At 35.3% G+C, this 27,729-nt stretch overlaps 1 protein-coding gene across 2 annotated transcripts in view; it reads right to left on the reverse strand.

Moving 5' to 3' along the window:
- The window catches only part of mbo (Nuclear pore complex protein Nup88), a 504,598-nt gene that overhangs the window by 192,841 nt on the left and 284,028 nt on the right, over window positions 1-27,729 (reverse strand). For both annotated transcript variants that reach the window (XM_069827764.1, XM_069827763.1), the window contains exon 2: window positions 20,462-20,631. In XM_069827764.1, coding sequence (XP_069683865.1) covers window positions 20,462-20,631 — 170 coding nt within the window. The remainder of the gene's footprint in view (window positions 1-20,461; window positions 20,632-27,729) is intronic.

Raw genomic sequence — 27,729 nt, forward strand, 5'->3', positions numbered from 1 at the left:
ATGTTTATGATATTGGTGATTGAGGCGGTGATAAATCATGGTATGTAAATTTCTAACCGGGTATTTGCCTTTGGTAACGGAGGGAAATCAGTGAGATTGGCCGGCCACGGGCTTTGAACCTGGAACCTCCCGAATGAGAGCCTCAAACTTTATCGTTGTCAGAATCAACTCGCTCGGTTAATAGTATAATATGAAACAAGTTTATGTTATGCTTAATCGATGAGTCAGTCAATGTTTAGGAAGCGAGCAAACAGAATTTTCTAATTTTGACGAATGCAATTAACTAATAAACGTGTTGCATATGCTATTTTATACGACATCATTATAAAACAATTAATAAAGAAATTCAAATCTGTAATGATAGGTAGTTGGATATCATGGTCTATGAAGAAAGGGGTTGCTATGACAACAACGATGTATTAAATATTATTGCACGGCAAATCGTTCCGTAATATTACAAATTCTGTGCACCAGAGCTTTACAAATGACGTCATAGCAGCTGGCAAGGCCATAAATGTACATTAAATTTTATGTGATGTATTTTTCATTATATCAAAGATCATTTTAAAGTAAATCATTTTTGTTGAAAATTTACTTGATTTTCGCCATATTTAACTATCTTCTCTCGTTGAAGGACTTCGATTCTGCCCCTGGTGCATCATATTCCAAGGTAAGAATACAGCGTAAGTGCAATGGGCGAGTTATCCTATGATTATTTAGACAGTCCGGTCAACATCGTAGCAAGATGGTGTGATATAAATTTACAAAGTTGACTGTATGTGGCACAATCTCCAAGTTGGGGGAATCGAGGGCACCACACAACGAGGTTGGGCACAATATGAGTCTCCTCCAGGCCCAGTTTCTCGTATCAAGTATTTACCACCGAGCGACAGTCGGTTGTTACAGGCAAGGGTGGAGAAGCACCAACACACATTTTGAATGAACTATAAAATAAGGAAAAATTACACAACGTCCAACATCACGTCTGGTTTCAAAAGATAAAAAAATATTCACGCATGTACACAGTTGACCGCAATGCAAACTCGTAGGGGAAGAGGGAAGGGGAGGAGAAAAAAAAAGCCAAATGACCTACGACAAAAATTACACGTTAATTTTTTTTCTGCGGACAGGATAACACCTAACCGTCATTAATGTTTGCGCACGGCTATCCAATGTTTGGATTCATAACACAGCCTCACGATCACGTCGAATAGTTTGGTTGCTAAGGCTACAATGTCGATCTTCGTCTGTCATTCAGCTGACGAAAATTTGAGAGGAGCTGAATTTATACACGCTTAACTATTTCCTTATTACTATCACCAGTATCTACCGAAGAAAGTGAGATTAAGATGACACATACTTTCTTACTATAGGTTTAATGCATTTCGCAGCTGTCGCTTCTCTCTTCTTTTTTGGGGGGAGGGGGAAGGGTTACAAAAACATTGTCTTAAATTTGAAAGTATCTTTTTGAAGTTTTAATTCAAAAGATAATTGCCAGGCAATAATAAAAAAATTTCATAGAATTTAATGCATATAAAATTTGCGTTCCTGTTAAGCATGGCTTTACAGCAGATGCCAATGTAATACAATTAATCTCATAGCAACAAATTTAACATACGGAAAATATATATATATATATATATATATATATATATATATATATGTATACATGTGATCATAAGATTTGACACAACTATACAATATATCTAATTTATAAACATTTACATAACTAATTAGGCAAACAATTAGTTTTTAAATTTAATTATAAGTACTTGACGCAATAATTTCTTGGTCTATAAATATTCTCTTTAACCAAAATACCAAATTTTTTTTCCTTCTTTAATTTTAATTTTCTAAATTTTCAAAGTTTAATTGGAATTTGATTAAAAATCCAAGGCACTTCGTAATTCAGGCATCTTCTTCCATAATTAATGTTAAGGGTAAAATATACCTGTTCTAATTGCGAGTGTTGTGCTCATGATTATATCTAATTTTATATTCTTCTGAAAATAAATACTTAGTTTTTCAATTTAATTATAAGTACATTATGCAATAATGTCTTGGTCTATAAATACTCTGTTTAATCAAAATATCAGATTTTTCTCTTCTTTAATTTCACTATCCTAAAATTCCAAAGTTTGTCTGTAATTTGATTAAGAATCCAAAGCACTTCGTAATTTAGGCACCTAAATAAATAATTTGATATTTTACAATATTTAATATTACACAACAGTATTATAGTTCTTTTGGTGAGAATTTTTTGTAGTAGTTATATAAGTCATGATCAGTTTTATATATTTGTCTTGATTGAGTTTGGAGCAACAATTTTACAGTATTTCTTTGTATTCTAATTAAACAATTTAGATAATTTTTATAAGTATTTCAACAAGTCTAAATTTCACACCTAATCGTTGATTATGCTCGTGCAAAGTATACAGTGCGCAATATGTTGTATGATATATTTACTTTTATATAATGCTCGTTTAACTTGCAAAGTAATGTTCTGAGTTTATTTGAAAATATTTCAATAAGTTTATCCCACTTAAAGTAACAATCAATTATGATTCCTAAATAAACGTGAGATTTGTATTTTTATAGCCTAATTATATACAATGACAATTTTCTATACTTTTTGCATATAAACATTCAAAATTGTGGTATTTAATGTATACTTCCCTTAATACTGTCGTATAAGGAGATCTCATGTGCATTTCTAATATTTTTTTGTTATTAATTACAAGCCCATGGTCGTGAACCTAGCACAATAATTTTGTAAAGTCTTCCTGCAACATCTCTTCCGCTTTTTCGAAGTTTTGATCTGGAGTGAGAATGACACCGCCGCGCGCCGTCTGCGAATTGAAATATTTCACAGTGTGAAAATACTTCGTCCATGTCATTTACAAATATTAGGCCAAAGTAAAGAAGTGCGTCGAGCATGGATCCTTGAGGTACTCCATTTTATAATTGCTTAATGTGCTTATTTCTTCTTCTAATAATATAGAGAAAAATGATATACATTTCTTGTTCCATTTCCGTCACGACTAGTGTTAATTTAACGTCATATCGATTTGTTCACATAATTGTCATCCATTCACTCGTCTATCCCTACACATACCGACCCATTCGTCAATCCATATATCAGTTTATCTATTTATTTATCCTTGATGGAAGGAGACGGCGAAAATTACAATTATTTAATTTAGCAGATACTTGAGTAGGAACGAACTTTTACACAGTAGTGAATGTACTGTATAGCTTCATCAAATTTTGTACGAACTGTAGTATATACAGTATAACATAGACCTGTATCAAATAACTAATCTTTTAATGAGCGAAGCCATGTTAAAACACTGGAGACGACCGAGTCTCAAGTCCCGCCTCCTCCCCAACCCCCCATTCCTTGCTTCTGCAGCAATTATCTTAATACTGTTGTAAATACTGCGTGAGATCCTATGTTCAATTCTAGTTAAGGTATTTTGTGAGAAATGTTTAATTCCACCGTTTTAACCCGAACTGTGCTTCCCCTCCCCATACGGCATTAAAATAAAGCAGTTACGATTCAGGTTAAAAAAGAGGGTGGAGGGATAGGAGGTAGAAAAAATTACATAACCGTTATTAGGGATGTAATTCGCGAGTTAAAAAAAGAGCAGCATTACTAGTAACAAACGATAGAACACAACGCAAAAACCATGAGAAGTGTAAGAAAAGTTGCAGCATCCTTAGGAGCAACCAAGTATATAGGCCTCAAAGAAGGAAAAGGACGGAATTTAACCGTCTACATTATTTTAAGTGGCTGGGTAAAATGGGGCGGTTCGAGTTGTTTCCAGCATCCCTCCCCCCTTTCGCCCAAACCCTCAACCAAAATGTGTTGATTAGCCAAATTAACTGCCACGGCTCCTACTGTTCAACTATAAGACACCCCCTCCACCATAACCCCATCCCCTCCTCTCTTTTCGCAATCGCCTTTTCCACTAACCATTTCCATTATTACTTCTTACTCACTTTCTTTACTAACTAAGCATCTTCCGCTTTACAAGAGATTTACTCCTGTACTTACAGCATCATAACTGCTGCTCCTAATGTTCCTGATGACTTGACTTCAACTCTCGCATACCCTTGAGTATTCTTGTGCACCAACTCCACACTACCTTTCACGCAGCAGAGGCAGACATTGCTGACATAATACGTATCCTACAATTATCAATACAAAAAAATGTCTGTTTTGTGATTTAGTAACAGAAACAGTAAATTTTCAGACAAAAAATGACAACGGACTCTTGAATCTTGGAATATTTGTAGCAAGGGAACTTTCCAAAATTATACAAGCCGAGATCTCCATGGAGAAAAAAATTACAGGATATTTATGGTTTCGTTTCCAAAAAGCGTTATAGGCCTACTATTAGAGGAGAGTCGGGTAGTATCGGGCATCGGGTATAATCGGACAGTGCGTTTCTTTCATCTACCACCATATGGTAGTACCTGAATGACATGGTTACGTTTCTCTATGTGACATCACAGAAACGTAACCATGTCAATCAGGTACTATCATCGTGTGGTAAATGAAAGAAACTCACTGCCCGATATTACCCGATGTCCGATACTACCCGACTCTCCCCTACGTGATATTTCCTAGGGACCAGTGACAAGGGCGTTACAGGGGAATAAGCATCATAGGATAATAGTTAAATAGAGTGAATCGGGAGGAGATGACTATCGGGGGAAGATGCTTATTTCTGTATAGTTTCACATTCTTCCAAGAGAGAATGCCATGCGCATGTCTTCATGATCACTGAGACAGTTGAATGTCTGTAGAGTGGAAGCTAACTCATTTTGCCACGTGTTCTTGTTGTGAGAAAAAGAAACGCAAGAAAACAGCTCATTTTTCTGCTATAAAATAATTACAAAGGTATGTTAAAATTTTAATACATCCTTGAATTCGTAATAACTGTCAAATCTTTGTAATGGGTATTGTAGTAAAGATTCTAAAGTTTGCACTGTTAACAACCAACGAACTTATTCCGCCATATTAGGTTGCGTCACTGCACTAGGTATCTTACCCCGATAATTGGGGAAAATGCTCAATTTTTTTCGGGGTAAGATGACAACTTGTTGCAAGAGTTTTATTTTTTGTTTCACTGCAGGGAGTGCTTAAAAATTACATAAGGTCCTCTGATAGAGGTCAGTGGATTGAGGACAGTCTTCAACTTGCGATGGAACATGTTAGAACAGGGGGTATGACCTGTTTTAGAGCATCGCAAGCATACGGGATTCTTTACCGAACACTTAAACGCCGCCTAAAAAAGAATGATGACAAAAAAAAATGTACTGGATTGAATTCACTGTGTGGAAGAAGAGATTTCACGAGTCTTGCACACGGCAATAAAATCTGAGCAATGACTGAGTTGCTAAGTAGTGATAAACGAGTGAAAAAGTGTCCATGAGCTTTAGAAATGTTATGTTTTATTTAACGACGCTCGCAACTGCAGAGGTTATATCAGCATCGCCGGATGTGCCGGAATTTTGTCCCGCAGGAGTTCTTTTACATGCCAGTAAATCTACTGACATGAGTCTGTCGCATTTAAGCACACTTAAATGCCATCGATCTGGCCCGGGATAGAACCCGCAACCTTGGGCATAGAAGACCAGCGCTATACCAACTCGCCAACCAGGTCGACTTGTGAGCTTTAGATTAATTCATTTTTGTTATATACATGTACCAAACCAAGTTCAGGTAAAATACATATATCAGTAAATGTCTTAATTGCATTTGCCATCTTACCTCACTTTCGGGGAAAGATGCCTACAGTGCAGGTAAGAAGAAAACCTGTATCTATAAACAACATAATTAATGTTTTTTGTTTTGTACCAAAAATTTAGTTTCAAAATACCTTCCATACTTTGATATTTCAATATGAAATTCAAAACTAAATGAAGAGTATCTTAAATTTTGAATCAAAGAAAAAGTTAGCCAACTTCCCCCGATCCACTCTACAAGGTGGGCCAGTCAAACGGAAAGATATGATGGAAGTATACTGTTCATATGGAGAGGGTGAGAATGAATATAACCGTCTATTCTCTACCTACTTACTTTACAATTTATGACTCCTTAGGCGGTGACGTCACTATCTCCGCGTTCCCTAGTAACCAAGTTGTTTGCCTCTACCATGTTTTGTTAAATGGTGCTCATCGTTACTGCAATTGATTTAATTTCAATGGAGCAGAGAAGTCACTGCAAAGAGATGAAGCGATAGAGGAGTATTTTATCCTATGTATGAACGTCCCTTCCAACAGACTGTAGTCGATAGGCTACACCAACAGAGTATCAAACAACACTAGTCTCATAAATTGCCAGCCCGCTCACTCATTTATATGGGATCGGCGGCGAGTATTCATTTAAACGGGCAATAAAATGGTTGTATTAACAGATTTCCGATAATAAAAAAGAGAGAAGCGAAGCTGGGACATTTCAACAACCCTTTTATTAGGAACTAATGAATTATTCGCTTCGCACTAAATCCACTGTGCTCCGATCTATAAATGAAGATTTAAATAAAGATCGCTGAACTCTACTCGATACTTTTTGTTGTCGAATTAAACAGCTTGTACAAAAGAATGTATTACATTTACACACGCATAAATCAGGCTGCGAACTGTACACATTCAAAATGCCGTTATTCTTATATAGGAATAGTTTTACTGGTTTGTGGACAATGGAGTTTCTCTGTAATCAGAAAAAAAAAAAACTTAGAGAAATTTGTGTAACAGACTCCCAACCAGAATGTGAATAATATGAAGTAATAGGCACCATAAAACAATCAGGCAATATTCTATTCTACCTATACTTAAAAAAATGAAGTTATTCGAAATACGGTTTAAATATTAGATTTAAAATTCTTCATTTGAGGCAATGCATCGGTGAAATTTTGGTCAAAAATGGAAAAATATGTTTTTTTTTTTTACTCTTTCAGTATTTTATTATGGATAAACTTTCTATATTAATATGACGCTCTCCTCTGGAAAGTTCTAGGGCAACAGGATGATGGTAATGTAGAATTTTTCACATTTTAATTTCGAAATTCGTTTTTCTCTAATATTTTATTCATCATTTTCTTACATTCAAAATCCACACGCGATACAATTTTCATGCAACTATCTTTAAATTTTGAGGAACTGTGTATAAATACTGAACTAAAAATCTGCTTTGGGCTTTTTTCATTTTGCTAATAATGATCATATAATTTTAAAATTTGTTGGCAATAATATAAAATGCGAAAAGAAAAGTCATATCAATATTAAAAAAAAAAAATTAAGAGAAAGGTAACAACAGTTTCTTAAAAACGAGTTTGTTTATATTGGTCTTGTGAGGCAAATATTAAATTTATAGAGAGACATTTGAAACCGTTCATCGCACTGTGCATATTGATGAAATATAAATTCTGCGATTAGAAATTTAATTAAAAATGAATATTTCAGGAATAATGCAATTTGGTGTGTTGTATTAACATTGTATTTGCGTGATCTGGTAAAAATTTGAAGTTTATAGGTTAATAAATATAAATTTCAGGATTTTCACCGATGCATTACCTTAAATTCTTACTTACAAATGGCTTTTAAGGAACCCAGAGGTTCACTGCCGCCCTCACATAAGCCCACCATCAGTCCCTAACCTCAGCAAGATGAATCCAGTTTTCCTACCATCATATCCCACTTCCCTCAAATCCATTTTAATATTATCCTCCCATCTACGTCTCCCCAAAGGTTCTCCATTTAAATAAAATTTGAAAATTAAATTTAACATTTTGTACATAAATGTCAATGCAATTTTTAAAGAAAATTCCACTACCTAATTAAACAAATTTACATATTTATAAAAAATCATGTGTCAAGTAATTCCAGATTACATTAATCTACAATATCTTTCGGGCACATAAAAAAATATATCTTCAAAAATACTAATGTGGAATAAATTCATGCTAAAAACAAAAATTTCGCGTTACTTCGTGAGTTTAAAGTTAGAATATTTTGATCTGGAAGGGCTTGAAACATAACATTTGTTTTATCAACTAAAAGAAAAGAACTATTTCGCGAATCCATGGTTTGCAAAAACCAGCTATCTCTACTATTTACTATATATAACTGAAGGAAACCTGTGTGCTGCTACTAATCAAAGGAGTATTACTATTGCATGTACAACATATATACAGGACTCTATTTCACCCGTAGATATATTAGGGTTTAAATTTTAAAATTTAGGTACATTACAATTCAGCAAATACGCTATTTACACAAGAAGAAAAATGTTTAGAGCTATACTTATGTACAAATATATAATTAAGTGGCGTTGAAGTAACAAAGTTGATCTTAATTAAGCGCTGTTCTTCAGTTGGTTCCCAAACAAGATATCAACAACGTGAGTAGGTTTCCCATATTCAAATATCAACACCGCGAGTAGGTTCCAAGGCTGTGTGGGAAGGGATGTTAATCGATCATGTAGCAGAGTAGTGACAATGTCCAAATATCAACAACGGGGATGAGGTGGTTGTTATTGCCTATAACACCACTTATATTCGATCATGACCCGTGGTTTTATATATAAATACCGATCATAAGTTTCAGTAATTATCAGAGTAGTTGCAGTGGAAGTACAGGACAGCCGTATTGCACTTAGTGATGGATTTCACTATACTATGCTCGTTGAAAAAAGGAAGAAACTCTTAGTGGTGAATGATCGGTTTTCAGAAAACATTATCTGGTGGTGTGGAAAGATAAACTCGTGTTAAAAGAGGATGTAAGTGTTTCGTGAAACTTTCTGATTCAGATATTATAATGGAATGCAACGTCGAACATAACCACGACACTTGTGATATTGCAACTTTAAATAAAATATTATGAAGTTATTCGACGCAGCGTTTCCGCCAAGCACAAAACATTTTAACCTACCTACTACCGTAGACCATGGGGGAAGAAATTTTCTCATGAAATTTCGGCCAGTGTACGGGACCGGTGCCCATCCAGCATCGTGATGCACTTGGGGAGCTACGATATATAGCGAAATCCGGTTGCGAATGCCAGCTATAACGGCTGGGGGGGATCATCGTGCTAATCACACGATACCTCCATTCTGGTTGGATGATCGTCCATCTCTGCTTCGGCATGTGGGCGCGAGGCCAGCAGCCGGCTGGTCGGTCTAGGCCCTTCACGGGCTGTAGCGCCACGAATTATTATTATTACTACTGTAGACAGTAGTATACAGTGTATAAAATGGGAAGGGAAATGTTTTCTGGCTTAGTACATAGATGAAATCAACCTGGAACCAATTCGGGTATAGCTCTGGGACGAACTGGGAACCGATTCACAGATTTGGGAACCAATTCCAGTACGCCCTAATTAAGTATGACGTAAACAAGTACCTTCCATACAAGAACAAAGGGCAGTCGAACGAAAGAATGTCTGACAGACTCATTCTCTTCTTCACATTTAAAATTTGCATTATTTAAAATGTTAAATCTCTGAAGATATTCGCCAAATTTTCCATATCCCGTCAAAAATTGTGTTAAAAATTTGGTTTTAGGTACGTAGAAGAGAATCTGTCTTGAACTGTTGGAAGAAATAGATTTCTTGTAGTACTTCCCTTTCACTCTCTTGTCAATTTTGATCCCATTTTTCAAGAGTATTTTTTTCGTATTTGGTTCTTTAGAAACGAAACGGGAAAGGAGATAACATTACCTACTTAATGTTAATTCTCGTATCAGTGTCACGAATGCAATTTTATTTTTAGGAATATGTATAAATTCGGGACTGAATTCTGCTGTGCATTCAGAGTGTGAGGCTTGTTCTGTAAGGGCCAAGATAACAGGATTAGCGAATGATGACTAAAAAGCGACTGAAGTATCTTCCAACCCCACAATAACAACAATAACAGAAGCAAGGAGAAGAAGAATTGTAAACCCTCACCTCGTAAAATTAAGTCGAGACTCAGCAGCTATGCTCTGAATTCCTACAAACCCATCGAGAAAAGCCCTTTAACCCTTCTCCCCACAAGCAGAGACGTTCTTGAGGAATACTTCAATAAGCAAGAGCTTATTCCAGACAATCTCCGAAATATTACGCGTTCTTAAAATGAGAGTGAAGCATAAGATTTCTGAGAACTATCACACCATGATGACCAGTGAGCGGAATTTACGCACTAGACATGTAATAGTAATATGCGTTACAAGAGCGGTATGTTGAAGTTTTCATGTTCGAGGAAAAGTTTGAAAAAGCGAAACGTAGTTGAGCTTTTTTAATTTCCGAGAATTGAAAGAAAACATATCGCTCGTGTATCGTACATTATTTTGTGCGAAGATCGTTTATTACATACCTGAAAGAGGAATTTCTAATTAGTTGCAATGAAATCTCCATCTTGGTTTCTGTTCAATGACGGCAAATTTGGAAAACCAAAATATCTATCTTCAACACTGTTGCTATAAAATGTTTTCTGTGTTTACTATACTCCAGCAGGCTGTGATATACGTCTGTCTTTTTTTTCCCCCAGTCTATGGAATCTTGTTGATTTTTTCACGGCTTCCTTAATGTTACTTGCATCACGAATGCAGTAACTTTAGTGGAGTTGTAGAGTTTACTTAATTTTTGCAAATATTTAAAAACAATAATTAACAGTGCAATTTAGGTGAAATTGCAGTGGTAAGTTTCCAATTTATAATTATTACTACAGTATATTGAACGTCTCTAAAAATAATATGTTAAAAGCCTGAAGCAGTAAAATCAATATGTCACTTAAGCGGTAAGAAGAGGGAAATTGTTATGTGTGTTAGGTTGGGAATACTGAATGTGGAATTTTAGACTTTCCGCGGATTGGTTTTGTGCAGAAACCAAGCAAATACGCACGATCTCGCACAAATAAATTATTCATTTTTATGTGGTAAAGGATACAAAAATATTTGTCAAAACATTGAACATATTTTAGTCAAACTTTAACTCATGTACTTATTCTGTCATAAAAATAGTGTATATTACAAAATCGAGGAAAAGCTTGAAAAACTCGCTCTGCTCATTTTTCAATTTTCGAGGTTCTGTACTGCACTTCACAAACGTGTATTGTACAACATTTTTTGCACGATCATATTTCTAAAATTTCAAATACAATATGTTTCGCACTGAAAATTTAGGGCAATGTTATTCCAAAAGTCTTCGCAAAAATGCACTGTAATGGATCTATTTGAGTATGGTTTTATGTTATGAAGAATGGTTTCCCTAGCAACAAGTTTCTGTGTGGGAATTCTAAGTTTCAAGGCCTAACAAAAATAGTTGTTAATGCAACAAAAAACACGATCGTGCAAAATAGTATGTTACTATACAAAGTTGGGAAGTGCTTTTTACAAAATGGAGGTAAAAAAAAACTCTGTTCGTTTTTCAATTTCCGAGATTTTTTAAAGACATATTTTAATTATTCTTATCTGTAATAAATCTAGTGCAATGAGGTTAGTTCCGGTTTTTATTTGTGTTAATTCCAGAATAGCAACTATGCCGTCATTACAAATTAGAACTCGTTTGCGATGTAGGCCAACATTTCAGAGGTGCAGCGGCACCCCACTTCTCATAAGAATGGCTATCTCTGTGTCTAATACACTTAGGCCCGATTGTATAAACCATTTAATCTTAGATCAGAGGTTAAATTGATCCTTGTTTCAGCTGAACTTGGAATTTTGTGTTGTATAAAGTCTAATCTGAGATTGATTTGTCTCAAACTAAAGTCAACTTTTACTGAAGAAATTTCTCCGATTAAGTTAGATGATCCAAGTTCAGTTATTTCTTTTCTGTTCAAAATATACGAGTGACAGATTGTGCAAATAAAATATCCATTATTATTAATATTAATAGATTTGTTAGGTACATTTATATATATATATATATATATATATATATATATATATATATATATATATATATATATATATATATATTTCTTTCAATTTCTTGCCTTAATACACAAACATTCTTATATTTTATAAGGCTCTATCGTGTTCAGCAGTATCAAATAACATAACCTATAATTATATTATATTTATAACAACCATTATTTATTAATGGATATGATAGGTACATTCATAAATGTTCAATTAACTGTATTAGTACACGAAAATTGTCGTGTTATAAAGCTTTATTATGTTTAGCAGTATCAAACACCATAACATGATAACAACTTGGAGAACAGTCAACCTTCTTCTTATTGTCTGCCATTATTTACATTGCACAAAAAAAACCAGTGTCTCCAACAGAGTGTAATACGGAAAGTCGCCAAAAATAGTTGTAAAGTCACTAGATTTCCATTATCAACAAATAAAGATTAAATTTTGTCACTATGGGGTGCTACAAAGGTCACTAAATCCCTAATTAAGCAATATAAAAGTTAAAAGAAATTGTTGTTGAAAAAAGAGTTAAAGTCGCTAGATTGGCAATACTGAACAAACCTGTATAACATAGTCCGCGCATCACGTATTTCACCTGTTTATGCGATGTTGCCAAATCCTTTTCACGTGAACTTAGATTGCATTTGAACCAAGGTAATTTGATCGCAGAAAAGTTTTATAGAATAGAAGAAGTGTCTGAACTCGGTTCACTTTTCGATCTTCGATCAAAGTTGATCTTTAGTCAGGGAGTTTTATACAGTTGGGCCTTACTGGCGTAGCAGAGGGAGGGGGATTAAGTACTGAATGTAAACACGACTTCGAAACGTGACGGCATTAATAGAATAGATTGTAAGGATGCATCGGCTGGCGATCACGAAGTAATTTTAATCCAAGTATAGATAAGATCAAACAGTTTGCAAAAAGAAGCTTAATATAGGAGAGATACATGGAAGGTTAGAATTACTTTAGGAAAAGGGAAAAAATAATCACGAAAAAAAAAGTCTCAAAGAAGCAGCAGAGGATACAAAACATAAGTTGCAGCTCCTATGAAAGGAATTTGAATGAACTATAGCATAAGCACTATCTAACAGGAACCATGGGTGAGGGGAGGCGAAAAGTAGGGGAGTGAGGGGAGGGAGTTAGGAGGGAAAAATCCTACAATGGCAACAAGAAATCCAAATTCTTGGCTAAGCGTACTGGCATCCTTACTCCAACCCCCACCTCCCCCTCTACCCAGGCGAACCTCATCTTCATATTAACAGTGTTCTGGCTGCTACTAGTGGTAGGGTTTTTGTACGACTAATGGTCCATATTACGGAGTGGCGGTAGTGGTGGTGGTGGAATCTTCTAAGGAAGCTACACAACAACACTTCTTGCATAATATTAAGGCTCAAGTAAGCCAAGACCAAAAACTCCCCAGATCTTCGCATGGTCTGCAGACTGCTCCTACACGCTTGGCGACGTCGCAAGTCGTCTTGGGATGTATACGACTGCTAATTCCAGGATACACTGATTTGGTTCAGGGGTTAGGGCTGATTGAATCAGGCAATTCCATTACCAGGTTTTGGGTCAATATACTTCCTAACTCGCTTAGAGAGAAACATGCTCAGTGCCTCTTTACATTACTCCACAAAGGCAACGCCATAATCCCTACAAGACTGATAATCAGTTTAACGGCGATTTGGCGCACCGTTAGAAGGCCTTCCACGCGGCAGTATCGGGCTCATATCTCGGAAAATTTTAGTGGAATAATTGGTGCATATAGGTAGTGCACGGTCTGGTTTTCTTCAAGTATTCTCCATCCATCCATCATCGATCATTACTCTGGTATGTGATTAGGCACTTTTTTCCAAACTTTTGAGTGTCACAGACTCCTTAAAATGTTTTGTATAATTTAGGTACGTAAATATTTCTACTCATGAAATATTTGAATTAAATAGGCTATCCTAAAGGCTACACCGAACCGAAATTGGGAAATTTTTAAATATCGGACCCACAGTTTTTATTTTTTACACAGAAAAATGTGAAGCTCAATTGGTAAATATGTTATACATTTTAACGTGTTTCATAAAAAGAATTAATTTCAATTTTTTTTCATTTCCTTATAAACATTTTTTAAACTGAAATTTTACAAATTATGTTCACCATATTGTCATTAATGACAACTGGCATTCAAATTTTAAGTGTGCTCGTTAGATTTGTCTCAATAGAGGTTTCCATTTTATCCATAATCCTGCGAGTGGAACAAGAGCAGATTTATCTAGAGAAAATCCAAGTTCGAATGAGATTTAATTGACCATTACACGATTAGAAGAAAGTACATAAAGATTAGAAGAACTAAAGTACTCTAATACAATAAAATATTAACTGACTTACTAAAATACTAAACTGTCTTGAAAATGTATTATTGTACTATCTCATCATTACAAATATTCCGCTACATGGAAGTAGTGTATTATGATCAGCTGTTCTCTTGTTACCAGTTGTGCCAACTACACAATCTTCATTGACTTCTCTGGAAGATTACTAGTAGAGAAGGCTTTGTTGATTCGGTTTCATTTTTATTAAAACAGTTGCATTCCACTTCAATTATCAATACATATTAAACAATCTCTGATACGTGACTATCCATAATATCATACAGCAGAAGCTATAAGATAAGCTAAATAATATAAACAAGATAAATGACAGAAAAGTTTTAATTAAGGATGATGAAACAAATATGAATCATTTTAAAAGGCAGTACAATGTTGGGAAACAAAGAAAAATGCTAGGGAGGTGATAAAAATTGTAGGATAAACAGCTAAGATTGATTGAAACACATCGTTCCGCACCGTTTTATTGTTCAAAAGTAGTATGACGTAGTAAAAGTGTACAGTCTACAAATATATTTACATTACTGTAGCTCAAATGCGAAAAATCTTGCCATGATTGTACAAACATTTTTTAAAAATCCTTTTCAAATCTTTCACTACTACTGAAACGCTAGAATTATTGTTGTGATACACGCTCACCAACGACACCTTCACCCTCGACTCCACATATTCTTCGAGCCGCGATAGCAGCTTTATAATTTTATTTCCAGTAGAGTTTTACAAGGGCTCTAATTTCATAGTTTATCACCTCCATTTTATGTTCTCTGTATTACCAATTGACAACTGTCACATACAATACGTAATAATAATTACAGCGTCCTGTGAACTGCATTGCTCAAGTAAAGACCATTAAAATAAAAAAAAATAGCCCTAAATAGGAGATGACTTAATATAATGAAGGATTGCAGGGTTGGGATGGAAGCGGGTCGTGACCCTTGTAATTGGTACTATCTCAGCATTCGCCTGGAGAATCTCGGAAAACCACGGGCGCCCCTGGGATCGAACGCCGGACCTCCCGGATACAAAGCGGACGTGTTAATAATTACACAACCGTGGTAACGAAACGACTTTTTTAAACATCATTTTAAATAGGCTATGGTTCTTGAATTAGGACAGCTAATAAACGGCTTATATCAGCTCCTTGTCTATGCGGATGATGTGAGTATGTTAAGGAGAAAATCCTAAAAGACAAAGTATATGGTTATGTATCGTGGCCAGAACACAGTACGAAATGGAGATATATGAATTGGAAATTTATTCTTTCAAGAGGTGGAAAAATCCAAATATCTTGATCAACAATAACAAATAAAAATTACATTCCAGAGGAAATTAAACGCACAAGAAATATGGGAAATGCCTGTTATTACTCGGTTGAGAAGCTTTTGTCATCCAGTCTGCTCTAAAAAAAGCTGGAAGTTAGAATTTATAAAACAGTTATATTACCGGTTATTCTGTATGGTTGTGAAACTTGGACTCTCACTTTGAGAGAGGAACAGAGGTTAAGGGTGTTTGAGAATAAGGTGCTTAGAAAAATATCTGGGACTTAGAGGAATGAAGTTACAGGAGGATGAATAAAGTTACACAACGCAGAAGTGCATGCATTTTATTCTTCACCTGACATAATTAGGAACATTAAATCCAGACATTTGAAATGGACATGGCATGTAGCACGTATGGACGGATCCAGAAATGCATATAAAGTGTTAGTTGGGAGGCCGAGGGAAAAAATACCTTTGTGGAGGCAGAGACGTAGATGGGAGGATAATATTAAAATTGATTTGAGGGAGATGGGATATGATGGTAGAGACTGGATTGATCTTTCTCAGGATAGGAACTGATAGCGGGCTTATGTGAGGGCGGCGATGAACCTCCGGGTTCCTTAAAAACCACTTGTAAGTAAATAACAACTTTATAGGCTACTTTTGAACCCGTGAAGAGTAAAGCTGATGGCGAGAACGTCACGCATTTGGAATCAAAAGACAACGAACAGTTTTGCAGGGATCAAAGAGGACGTAAGACAGACAGAAAAGATAAAACGATAGCAATTAAGAGACAGAGCAAATACCTGCAATTTAAACATGGATCAGCCTTAAGAAGGCCTGACGTATGTCTCTTATGCACGCAAGAAATTAATATTGTCTGCTAAAGCCGCAAAGCATCAGCGCCATGCATGGAGTCACACTCTGCTATTTTGAAGCTTATGGAAGCTTTTATTGCTGGGAACTCAAAAACCATACTAGCGAATAATCTTTGCCGAAGTAGAAGAAGAAATCCTTTAATACTTCACACAAGTGCTCACACATACAGAACATCGGGGCGCAATCTTAACGTTCATTTCATCTCCAGTTCGCCTCGACTGCCTAATCAAAAATAACGGGCGGATGTACTAGCTTGGAAAAATCTAATCTAATGTAAAGAAGATAATCGTATTTATAATCGAAATCGGAATACTGCCAATTATGACAATGTTAAGCCAAAAATTTCCCAACACCAGTGGTGAAAATTTGCCAGGAATTTTTTAATCGGAAAATCGTCCTAAAAATTTTCCCATTATTATTATGGAATTCTTTAACTTATTGTGCTGATATAATTATAAATTTTCTCAACACTTTTCTCCTATTAAGCAATTTTTTTAACTTTCTGATTTTTACTAAGTTTCATAATTTTACTGATAGGACACACCACTAGTCGAACGGCTAAGAAATCGGCTTTGCAATCTGACAATACTGGGTTCGTATCTCGGACGGCCCAACTGGAATTTGTGGTGGACAAAGGTGCTGTTTTGTGGTAGCTTATCGCGGGTTGTTTCCCCTACCGGCATTCCACCAATGTCAAATATTACACATGCTTTTCATATTTTCCAAGTACTTTTCGAGAAAAAAAATTACCCTCTTAGTTGTTAATTTTTAATTTTTTTTTAAAACTTATCACATCCTCAACACATGGTGATTTGAATACTTTCAATAGCAGAAGAAAACACATGTGTCAGTTTACTTCACATGCTTTTATGAATACCTACGCAAAATTTAACTGAGACTGAAGAAAAACTACTTTCATTATTTTCAATGTTGAAAATTGGAAAATCCAGAAAAGTAGTATCAAAGTACAGCATGTAGCCTATATGATATATATACTATCGACATCCTGCCTTCCTATATATGTCTACCACATACATTTTTCTCCTACAAAACAGCGCGAAATATGAACTGACTAAAAAGTAAAATTAGTTAAAATAAAGAACAAAGTATTTCAGAATGACAGCTGAGTGTTAGTTTAAAGGGCTTAGCTCCACGCACGCTCTGGTCCCTTTAAATTCGTCTGAGGGTCTTTAAATTCTTATAGAGCCAAAAGAAGCACAGATTTAGAAAACTGAAATATTATTGTATTTTTAATGTTTTTTTTTCGTTATTTTCACCTATGCATAGCCTTAATATCACTAGTATTATTCTGTTATTATTTCAATATTGTCATTATTACACTATTTACATTATAAACATATTTTATATTTGAATGGGTTATTTATGAAAGGGCCTAAGTCGCTAATTTTGTGAAAATGAGTTTGTAATGTAATACTGCTCTTTGGGTGTAGATACATCGATTTAGATATGAAGAGGACTAAGTTTCACACTCTAATCCTTTGTAGAATTTATACTATAATTTTTATTTCGGCCTTAATTTCAAAATTTCGGCCTGTAAGCAGTTTTTTTCTTAAATTGCTAACAATTTAGTATACAAGACTTAGGCCCTTTCATAAATAACCCATTCATTTGATCAGAAAAAACAGCAATCCAATAAATACTTCGGTTAAGCAGCCTAATTTTTACTGCATGTGATTTATTTTTAGTGCATATTTCAACAATTTTAAGCATATAAACTTGCGCAGTCCAGTGATTAGACAACAGAGTGAAACATCGCTTATTTGTATTCGAGAAAAGGAAACTGTAGTATTCACAGTTGCAAAATGTGAGATCCTTCCCCCCCCCCCCTTCCTACACTACGAGTACCAAAAACAAACCGGAAACTTGTTGGATTACTTTACAACCATAATAGCTATTATTGGACTTATAATATTGTTTTAATGTGTTGAAAAGCAAGAGCCTAACTTAACTATACGATGTATACATATAGAACAGAGGAAGGGGGCAGAAGGATTTCTGAGCTAACAACTTCAAAACAGTCACACGAGCAATGGAGTAACCTAAACTACAGTATAACGTATACTTTTGTTTAAGAAGAAAAGGGGAATATAAAAGATTGCATAAAATTCCCCATCTCCATCCCCTCTACTCGTTAAGAAGTAATATCAAGTCCATGCATGCATTTGCAATTGAGTTGTTCAGAAGTGGACATAATCCAACCGACGACGCCGCACAACACAGGAATTCCAGGACTTGCGACTCGTGTAAGAAAATAGAAAAAGAAGACTCTGCGCACCTCTTGTAAAAGCTGACTTCTCACACAAATTCTATTGGCAGATTATTTCGGCGCCTTGAAATTGATTATAAGTTCAATCTTTCGTATGAATATTTCTTGATTGGTTATTTAATTGCTATCAACTAATAAATGAATGAATAATATATGAGCAAGGGTGAATTTGAAAGAATTATCTCTGGTTGGCTCATAGATTAGTCTTTTTACAATATTAATGAGTATGAGAGTTTGTAAATTTTAATATACTATATTTGTTTTCAATTTTTATTTTGCGCTAAGTCTAAAACACTTTGTGTGCAATGACTGGAAATAGATAAAAAAATAGCCCAGAAACTAATGAATAAATAAAAAAATAAATAAAAAAGAAAAAATAAGTGAATAATCGAAATAAATAATAAATAAATAAATAAAAATAAATCCATCAATACGGGATAGGGGAACCGACAAAGCAACAAATTTCATTCGACAAATTTTTCGCTTCCCGAAAACGTTTCTGTCGTCTAAAGGCTGGTTCACAATAAACTGAGAACGGAAATATTTTTAAAATAAATGTATTTAAATGTGAGCAAAATACGTGAAAAGGAAACTCATCAGTCAATCATCTTTACAAAAATACTATGTATCGAAATGCTACGATGTTATATTTCGCAATACGACAAAGTGTAGAAGATAATGAAATATGGAGTTCCATCGATAAAAGCGCAGACGCTGCAGGAGATTTGTTGCAAACGTCGTTGCGGGCATTCTTTCACCAGACAAACTCAATAAAACGTTTTTACTAACCTCTGAAATTCTTGAGAAAGTGGATCATTTAAATAAAATCAAAGTTTTTCAAACGGCTACGACCCTTTTATGAACAGTCGGCTACTTTACCCGAAAATTATTTATTTAACTTGCCTAGCCCATACGCTGCATCGAATAGCCGAAGAACAGTTTCATATCGAATGTCAAAAAAATATTTTTGAAGGCACCAAGTCGGGTTACGAAATTCAGATAAATGGCTCCTGGTGTTCCTCTACCGCCGCAACCCATTTTAACGAGATGGGGGACATGACTGGATGCTGCAGTCCACTATGCTACACATTATAAATGGATTTTAGACTAATTAAAACGTTTAGAAGTGAGGACTGTTCTGCTATACGTGCTACAGAATGTGTAGTTTCGAACAAGCTGTTTCAGTAAGTTGTTTATTAAAAACAATTTTGCTTGTGCATCAGTAACAATAAAGGCGTTAGAATCGAAAAAAAAAATAAACAGCCTGGTGCCGTCACACTTATAGAAGAAGTGTGTAACAAAATCATTAAGGACCATCTCGTTCACAACACGATTTAGGCCTACAACATTGTATGTCATTCATGTTGAAAGGAGCTTCTCAGAATATAAACATTGTTTAAGTGACAGAAGGAGAAGCTTCACTTTCGACAGGTTCAAGAAATATATTTTTGTTAACTGCAATCAACTCGATAATCTAGTAGATTGACGACGTGACCTGACCTCCAATTTATTTGTCATGTGAGTATACACCTTACCCTCTCTTGCTTAGTCTATCTGTACACTGAACTTCCTGTCTCTACTTGCTATAGCCTACTATAGTTTCGGTGCACGTAACTTAACGGCAACGTCCTAGATGTCCCAGCTTTACACATGATAAATGTGTAACTATATGATAAAAAAATTGCTTAAAAATATAGAAGTTGAACATTTCAGCCCTAACCCCATTTAAAAGAATTGAGTTGAGAGTCCTACCTGCAGGTGATGACGGCCTTGCCCCCTTGGAATGTGGCTTCTTTGCCCCAACGTCTCGGTAGATCCAGCACGGCGACGCCCTTAGGCCCCATGATGGCGATTTGTGACGCAGTGCCATTCATCACTAGGCGCTCCACTTCAAACGACGGTGGGTCAGTGGGCAGCAAAGTCTGCAGAATAACACAGGCCGTAAGTAGATTTTTACAAATAAAGTGGAATTCAATGAAGAAATCAAACATATTTTCGCATCGCATTGGGCGTTTGCCGTGGAGATATTTTTCAAAACAAATGAAACAGTAGTTCTTACGAAACGTAAGTTCCGACAATATTTCAATGTGGATCGACATGGGCGAGCTCCCAGCCGTAACACAATTTTATTGTGGGTAAACAATATTGGAACGACTCCTTCAGCATTAAAACGTAGTTAACAGGAAGGCCAAGGACCGTTTGTACGCCAGAATGGTAGGCAGAGCAGTGCTGAATTTCAGAGTCAGACTCCAGAAGTGCATTACAAAAATTGACGTCACTTGAGGGTGTAATTTTCGAAACCTAATTTTGTTCTTTTGTATCAGTAAATGGTAATATAGCCTCCTTTCGTTAACAGAATAAAAGCCAACTTACATTAAAATATGACTGTGTTGTCTCATTTCAAAAAACGTCAGATCGTTTTGCTGGACCCTGTATTAGACCTATAAACATTATCCTATTAGGAAATAATAATAATAATAATAATAATAATAATAATAATAATAATAATAATAATAATAATAATGTATGTATTTATTAACACTACAATTGGGTATACACCCGGTGGCAGTGATATATATATATATATATATATATATATATATATACAGAGTGTTTCAAAAATACGGGGCGTAATTTCAGGTATGTATTTCCCACATGTAGACAATCAAAATAGTTCATTACAATATGTGTCCGGAAATGCTTTATTTCCGAGTTATGGCCTTCACAACATTGAAATTCACCGGAACGTTTTTCTTTCCGCAGCTCGTTGCCGTCAAAGGAGACATTAAGAGGGCACTCTGACAGTTCATTCCGAGGCGAAGGTTACATTCAATGTTGTGTAGGCATTAGACTGTGCGACATGTATTCAATTCAAGCTGGCAGAGATACACTTCATGTACGGTAAGGCGGACGGCAATGCTGCGCTGGCTCGTCGTTTGTACCAGGAGAGGTACCCACAGCGACAATGTGCAGATCAGAAGACGTTTGTACGTCTCCATTACCGTCTGTGCGAGTATGGAAAATTTAACTCTCCTGGTTTGGGAAGGGGACGACCAAGTTCTACAACTCCAGAAGTACAGGAGGAGATTCTGGAGGCTGTGAACATGACTCCTTCTATCAGCACACGAAGGGTAGGTCAATGAGACATCGATGTAAGGTCTGTATTCAAGCAGGAGGTGGACATTTTGAACATCTTCTGTAATGACAACGACCTGCGGAAAGAAAAACGTTCCGGTGAATTTCAATGTTGTGAAGGCCATAACTCGGAAATGAAGCATTTCCGGACACATGTTGTAATGAACTATTTTGATTGTCTACATGTGGGAAATACATACCTGAAATTATGCCCCGTATTTTTGAAACACTCTGTGTGTGTGTATATATATATATATATATATATATATATATATATATATATATATACATATATATATAATATACAATAATACCATTACAGTTATACAATAATTACAGCAATAAAAGAAAAAAAAACAAATAAAAAAATAAGATAAACCTAAATTTTATTTCTAACTATAAATAGATGCAATAAACCCAGGACTATAAATAAAAACTATTCTATAATAACGCCTACAATAATCAAAAGTAAACCTAACTTATAAGTACTTATATTTCACCCAACTATTACCAATTTAAGTAATTACATATAATAATAATAATAATAATAATAATAATAATAATAATAATAATAATAATAATAATTTATTTATTTATTTTTTTATTTTAGTAGGTTATTTTACGACGCTTTATCAACATCTTAGGTTATTTAGCGTCTGAATGAGATGGTGATAATGCCGGTGAAATGAGTCCGGGGTCCAGCACCGAAAGTTACCCAGCATTTGCTCATATGGGGTTGAGGGAAAACCCCGGAAAAAACCTCAACCAGGTAACTTGTCCCGACCGGGAATCGAACCCGGGCTATCTGGTTTCGCGGCCAGACGCGCTAACCGTTAGTCCAAAGGTGTGGACAATAATTCATTAATTTATAGTGTTCTGCCCAAGGGCAGGTCTTTCAATACAAACCCAACTTTCTCCAGTCTTTCCTATTTTCTGCCTTCCTCTTTGTCTCCTCATATGATCCATATATCTTAATGTCGTCTATCATCTGATATCTTCTTCTGTCCCGAACTCTTTTCCCGTTCACCATTCTTTCTAGTGCATCCTTCAGAAGGCAGTTTCTTCTCAACCAGTGGCCCAGCCAATTCCTTTTCCTCTTTCTGATCAGTTTCACCATCATTCTTTCTTCATCCACTCTTTCCAACACAGCTTCGTTTCTTATTCTGTCTGTCCACTTCACACGCTCCATTCTTCTCCATATCTACATTTCAAATGCTTTTATTCGCTTCGTTTCACTTCGTCGTAATGCCCATGTTTCTGCTCCATACAAAGCACTTCACTAGTCTCTTCCTTAGTTCTTTCTCCAGAAGATGCTCCTTTTTCTATTCAAACCTTCCTTTTGACTTCTTGACAGCAGCTCATGTTACTGCTTATAGTACACCCCAAGTAGGCCTATTTGAAGCTGTCCACTTGCTCTACTGCCTCATTCAGAATTTGCAAGTTTACCTTCTTTACTTTTCTTCCTATGATCATGGTTTAATAATAATAATAATAATAATAATAATAATAATAATAATAATAATAATAATAATATATAGTCCTACTTTTCACGTGCGATATTATTCTTCTCTAGTGTTAATATTATATTATGGGTATAATTCCATTGCCGCTGTAATTTAAATTTTAGTTCCTATTTTATTTTACTTATTTATTTTTATTAATATATTTTTTTTATTTTCTATATTTCTCTTATATTAATATTGTATTATATAATTTCTGTAACTGTAATTTTAATTCTATTTCCTATTTTATTTCATTTTATATTCTCTTATAGGCCTATTAATATTATATCTGAACTGCGACCGAACACGAGCGCTGCTCATTCGGTCTCAAATTTTGTTAATACTACTGTATCTCCTGTTTTATATTGTTTGTATTATTTTATTTCTATTTCTCTTGTTTGTTTGTAATTATATTCTTTATTCTGTATATTTAAATTTAAATAAATAAATAAATAAATAAATAAACAAACTGTAAACGAGTTTTCACTCACACTAATTGAATTAATAACTTATACAAATTTTGCATGATCAATCATAAACACAAGTCAAAATAATTGTAAAAATGTAAACGAAAGCTCGTAACACATATTTATTTTATATTTTAAATGTTTTTCTACTTTGTATCTTTTTTAACTTTTAATCTTGTTTTATTGATATTTGATATTCACTATGCCTGTGCGCATTGAAAATGAGGTTGACATATCGGATAAAGTAAGAATGTATCTGATGATGTCGCACGCGCGATGTAAACGTTAATACAAACAGAAATGTAATATAAAGGAACTATACCTTAAATATTGTATGTTAAGTCACAGACTGAAATATAATAGGCCTAAGTAATAATGAAGATCAAAATAGACATAGAGCCTACAGCAAGCACGATAATATATTTGTAGACTGTAGACACACACATGAAGAAAGCGTTTCATAAGTATGTCTCCACTCTTTCCTCGTCTTCTTAAAATAAAAGTTTCTCGGGTCGAGGGACGGGAAGTTTCTTATTTCTTTTACGCAATCAATGCATGCAATGAATTGCAAAACAGACAATTTCGAGGCCTCGGATATTAAGAATTTCACGGTAGCAGAGTGCGGATATAGGAAAGGTAGGAGGAGAGGCGCGCAAAGTATTGGATTTTCTTTTTCAATCATAACAGCACGTTTAACGTCTTCGCGGCCAGGCGGGTGTTCGGCTAAGAAATTCCCAGAGCCATCACTACTGTCCCTTCCGGAGAAAATGGAGCACCAATCCATCACAAAACTACTACTTGACAATAGTGGGAGATCTGGACAGTACATATAAAACAAATAAATGGTAAATATATGAGTTCGGCAACACTTCACTGAGGCTTCCTTGGCAACGGCACAAGTGATGAGCTCTGTGCTATGGCCACATCTTACCCCGGGTTGGCTGGCTTTCCGAGGGCCAGACCAGGGATGGAACTATAAGCTTAGACTCTTTTTTTGCTTGGTTATTTAACGACGCTGTATCAATTACTGGATTATTCAGCGTCGGTGGAATTAGTATTTGGTATTTTGCGACATGAGGCCGAGGGGATTCGTCTTAGATTACCTAATTTTCGTCTTACGTTTGGGAGGAACATCGGAAAGAACCAAACCAGGTAATCAGCGCAAGCGGGAATCGAACCCACCCCCGAACGCAATTCTGGACAAGCAGTCAAACGCGCTATCCCCTGAGCTACGCCAGTGGCCGCTTAGATTTATATTGATCCATAGTGCGCCCTGTATATACGATGACTGTTTCAGCCTGATAGTTGGATATTCGTGAACCCGATACTGACTGGTGGGTAATCCTGATACAGCCCTGACAAAGCCACGTACCATCCTGAGACAAGTACCTGATAAACCTGGATGGAAGACAACTGAATGGACGGACAGATAGACATGTAGATAAATAGGTAAGCAGATAGACAGATAGATTAGGGAGGTACATATGTAGATAGACAGACATACATACAGACAGACAGACAGACAGACAGATAGATAGACAGACAGACAGACAGATAGGCAGGCAGGCAGGCAGACAGACAGACAGACAGACAGACAGACAGATAGATAGATAGATAGATAGATAGATAGATAGATAGATAGATAGATAGATAATTAGATAGATACATAGATAGATAGATTTTCCAACTCACGAAATAGAATTGTCGCGCTCCGCAATTTTTTTTAACGAGCGAGGGATCCGAAGGTTTGCACTGCAGCCCGAGACTTACTCTGCTTACCACTCCTGTTCTGTGAATAATTTTGTCGCCGAATTCCCGAGCTCTTAAACGAATACAACACGCTGCACCGTGGATTTACCCGGGCTATGATAATGATGATAATGCCATATGAATTAATGATGGCGAAATGAGTCCGAGATCTGCTTCTATTGGTTGAGGGAATATCTCGGAGGAAAAAATCCAACCAGGAAATTTGTCTCTACCAGGATTTGAACTCAGGCATGGCAACCGTTACTCCACACGGGTGGATCATCCGCAATATTTACTAGATTTGGCTGCAACATACCATTTTTTTTTTTTGGCTTCCAAATCTCAAAGAGGACTTAAAAGGAAGGGGATTCGAAAGTGATAATGAAGTGATGTAAGTAGTAAATAATTGGTTTGAAGCAACGCTTCAGCATTTTATTTTAGAACGGTTAATAAGCTTTTGGAGCCTGTCAAAAAATTTACTGAATTTGGAAAGAGTTAATGAAATTCTGATATAATCTATGAACCGCTTCCTTTGCTCTTGGTGAAGAGTATAAATTCGGCTAAAGGGCCAAACATGTTATAAAACCATTTGCTTATAATTAGGGGCTGGATCAGCGAGGAACGTGATATTGATAGTCTTCGGGGAGAAACTTCTGAAGCAAAACTGAAAATATAAGATCAAGGCATCATACAGGTCAAAATCAATGATCATAAATAGAAGAATAAATAAATATGGATGTATACAATAGTATATTACGATACAATGTTGGAAAGTGCTTTCTACAAAATCGAGGAAAAATGTGAAAACGAGCAGGGCGAGATTTTCAATTTCCGGCATTTTGTAATGCACTTCACAAACGTGTATTGCAAAACACATTTTTTGCACGATCATATTTTTAAAACTGCAAATACAATAATATAATTTGCATTGAACATTTAGAGCAATAGGCTATTATTCGGAAAACTGCACTGTAATGGTAACTAAGTAACAATAAGTGCACTGTAATGGGTCTATTTCAGTATAGTTTTATGTTATGAAGCACTGTTTCCCTAGCAACAAATTTCTGTGTGGGAATTTTTACTTTCAAGGCGTAACAACAATAGCTGTAAATACAACAAAAACACGATCATGCAAAATAATATATTACTATACAAGGATGGGAAGTGCTTTTTACAAAATCGAGGAAATATTTGAAAAAAAAAATGCTCTGCTCGTTTTTTAATTTCCGAGATTTTGTAATGCACTTCACAAACGTGTATTGTACAACATTTTTTGCACGATCATATTTTTAAAATTGCAAATACAATAGGCCTATATTTTGCATTGATAATTTAGAGCAATATTATTCGCAAAACTGCATTGTAATGGTAACTAAGTAACAATAAGTGCATTGTAATGGGTCCATTTCAATATAGTTTTATGTTATGAAGAATGGTTTCTCTAGCAACAAGTTTCTGTGTGGGAATTTTAACTTTCAAGGCCTAACAATAGTTATAAATACAACAAAAAACACAATCGTGCAAAATAATATATTACTATACAAGGGTCGAAAGTGCTTTTTACAAAATGGAGAAAAAATTTGAAAAATCTCGCTCTACTCCTTTCTCAGTTTCCGAGATTTTGTAATGCACTTCACAAACGTGTGCTGTACAACATTTTTTGCATGATTATATTTTTAAAATTGCAAATACAATAGGCCTATATTTTGCATTGATAATTTAGAGCAATATTATTCGCAAAACTGCATTGTAATGGTAACTAAGTAACAATAAGTGCACTGCAATGGGTCTATTTTAGTATAGTTTTATGTTATGAAGCACTGTTTCCCTAGCAACAAGTTTCTGTGTGGGAAGTTTAACTTTCAAGGCCTAACAGTAATAGCTGTAAATACAACAAAAACACGATCGTGCAAAAAAAAAAAAAATTTCACGAAAAAGAATGTGAAAGGATTATTTTAGTAACTTTTAACATATTATGTGATTACATACGGAGTACATAAACAACTACACATTTATGTTAGATATAATTGGAGGAACTGATAACATATGACAATTATACCATTAAGTACGAGAAAAATTCGTACCGGCACCGGGAATCGAACCCAGGGCCTCTCAGCTGTGCGCGCTGAGTGCTCTCTAACCAACTGAGCTATGCCGGGACCCGATT

This window comes from Periplaneta americana, chromosome 6 (genome assembly GCF_040183065.1).
Source record: "Periplaneta americana isolate PAMFEO1 chromosome 6, P.americana_PAMFEO1_priV1, whole genome shotgun sequence".
NCBI classification, from domain to species: Eukaryota; Metazoa; Arthropoda; class Insecta; order Blattodea; family Blattidae; genus Periplaneta; species Periplaneta americana.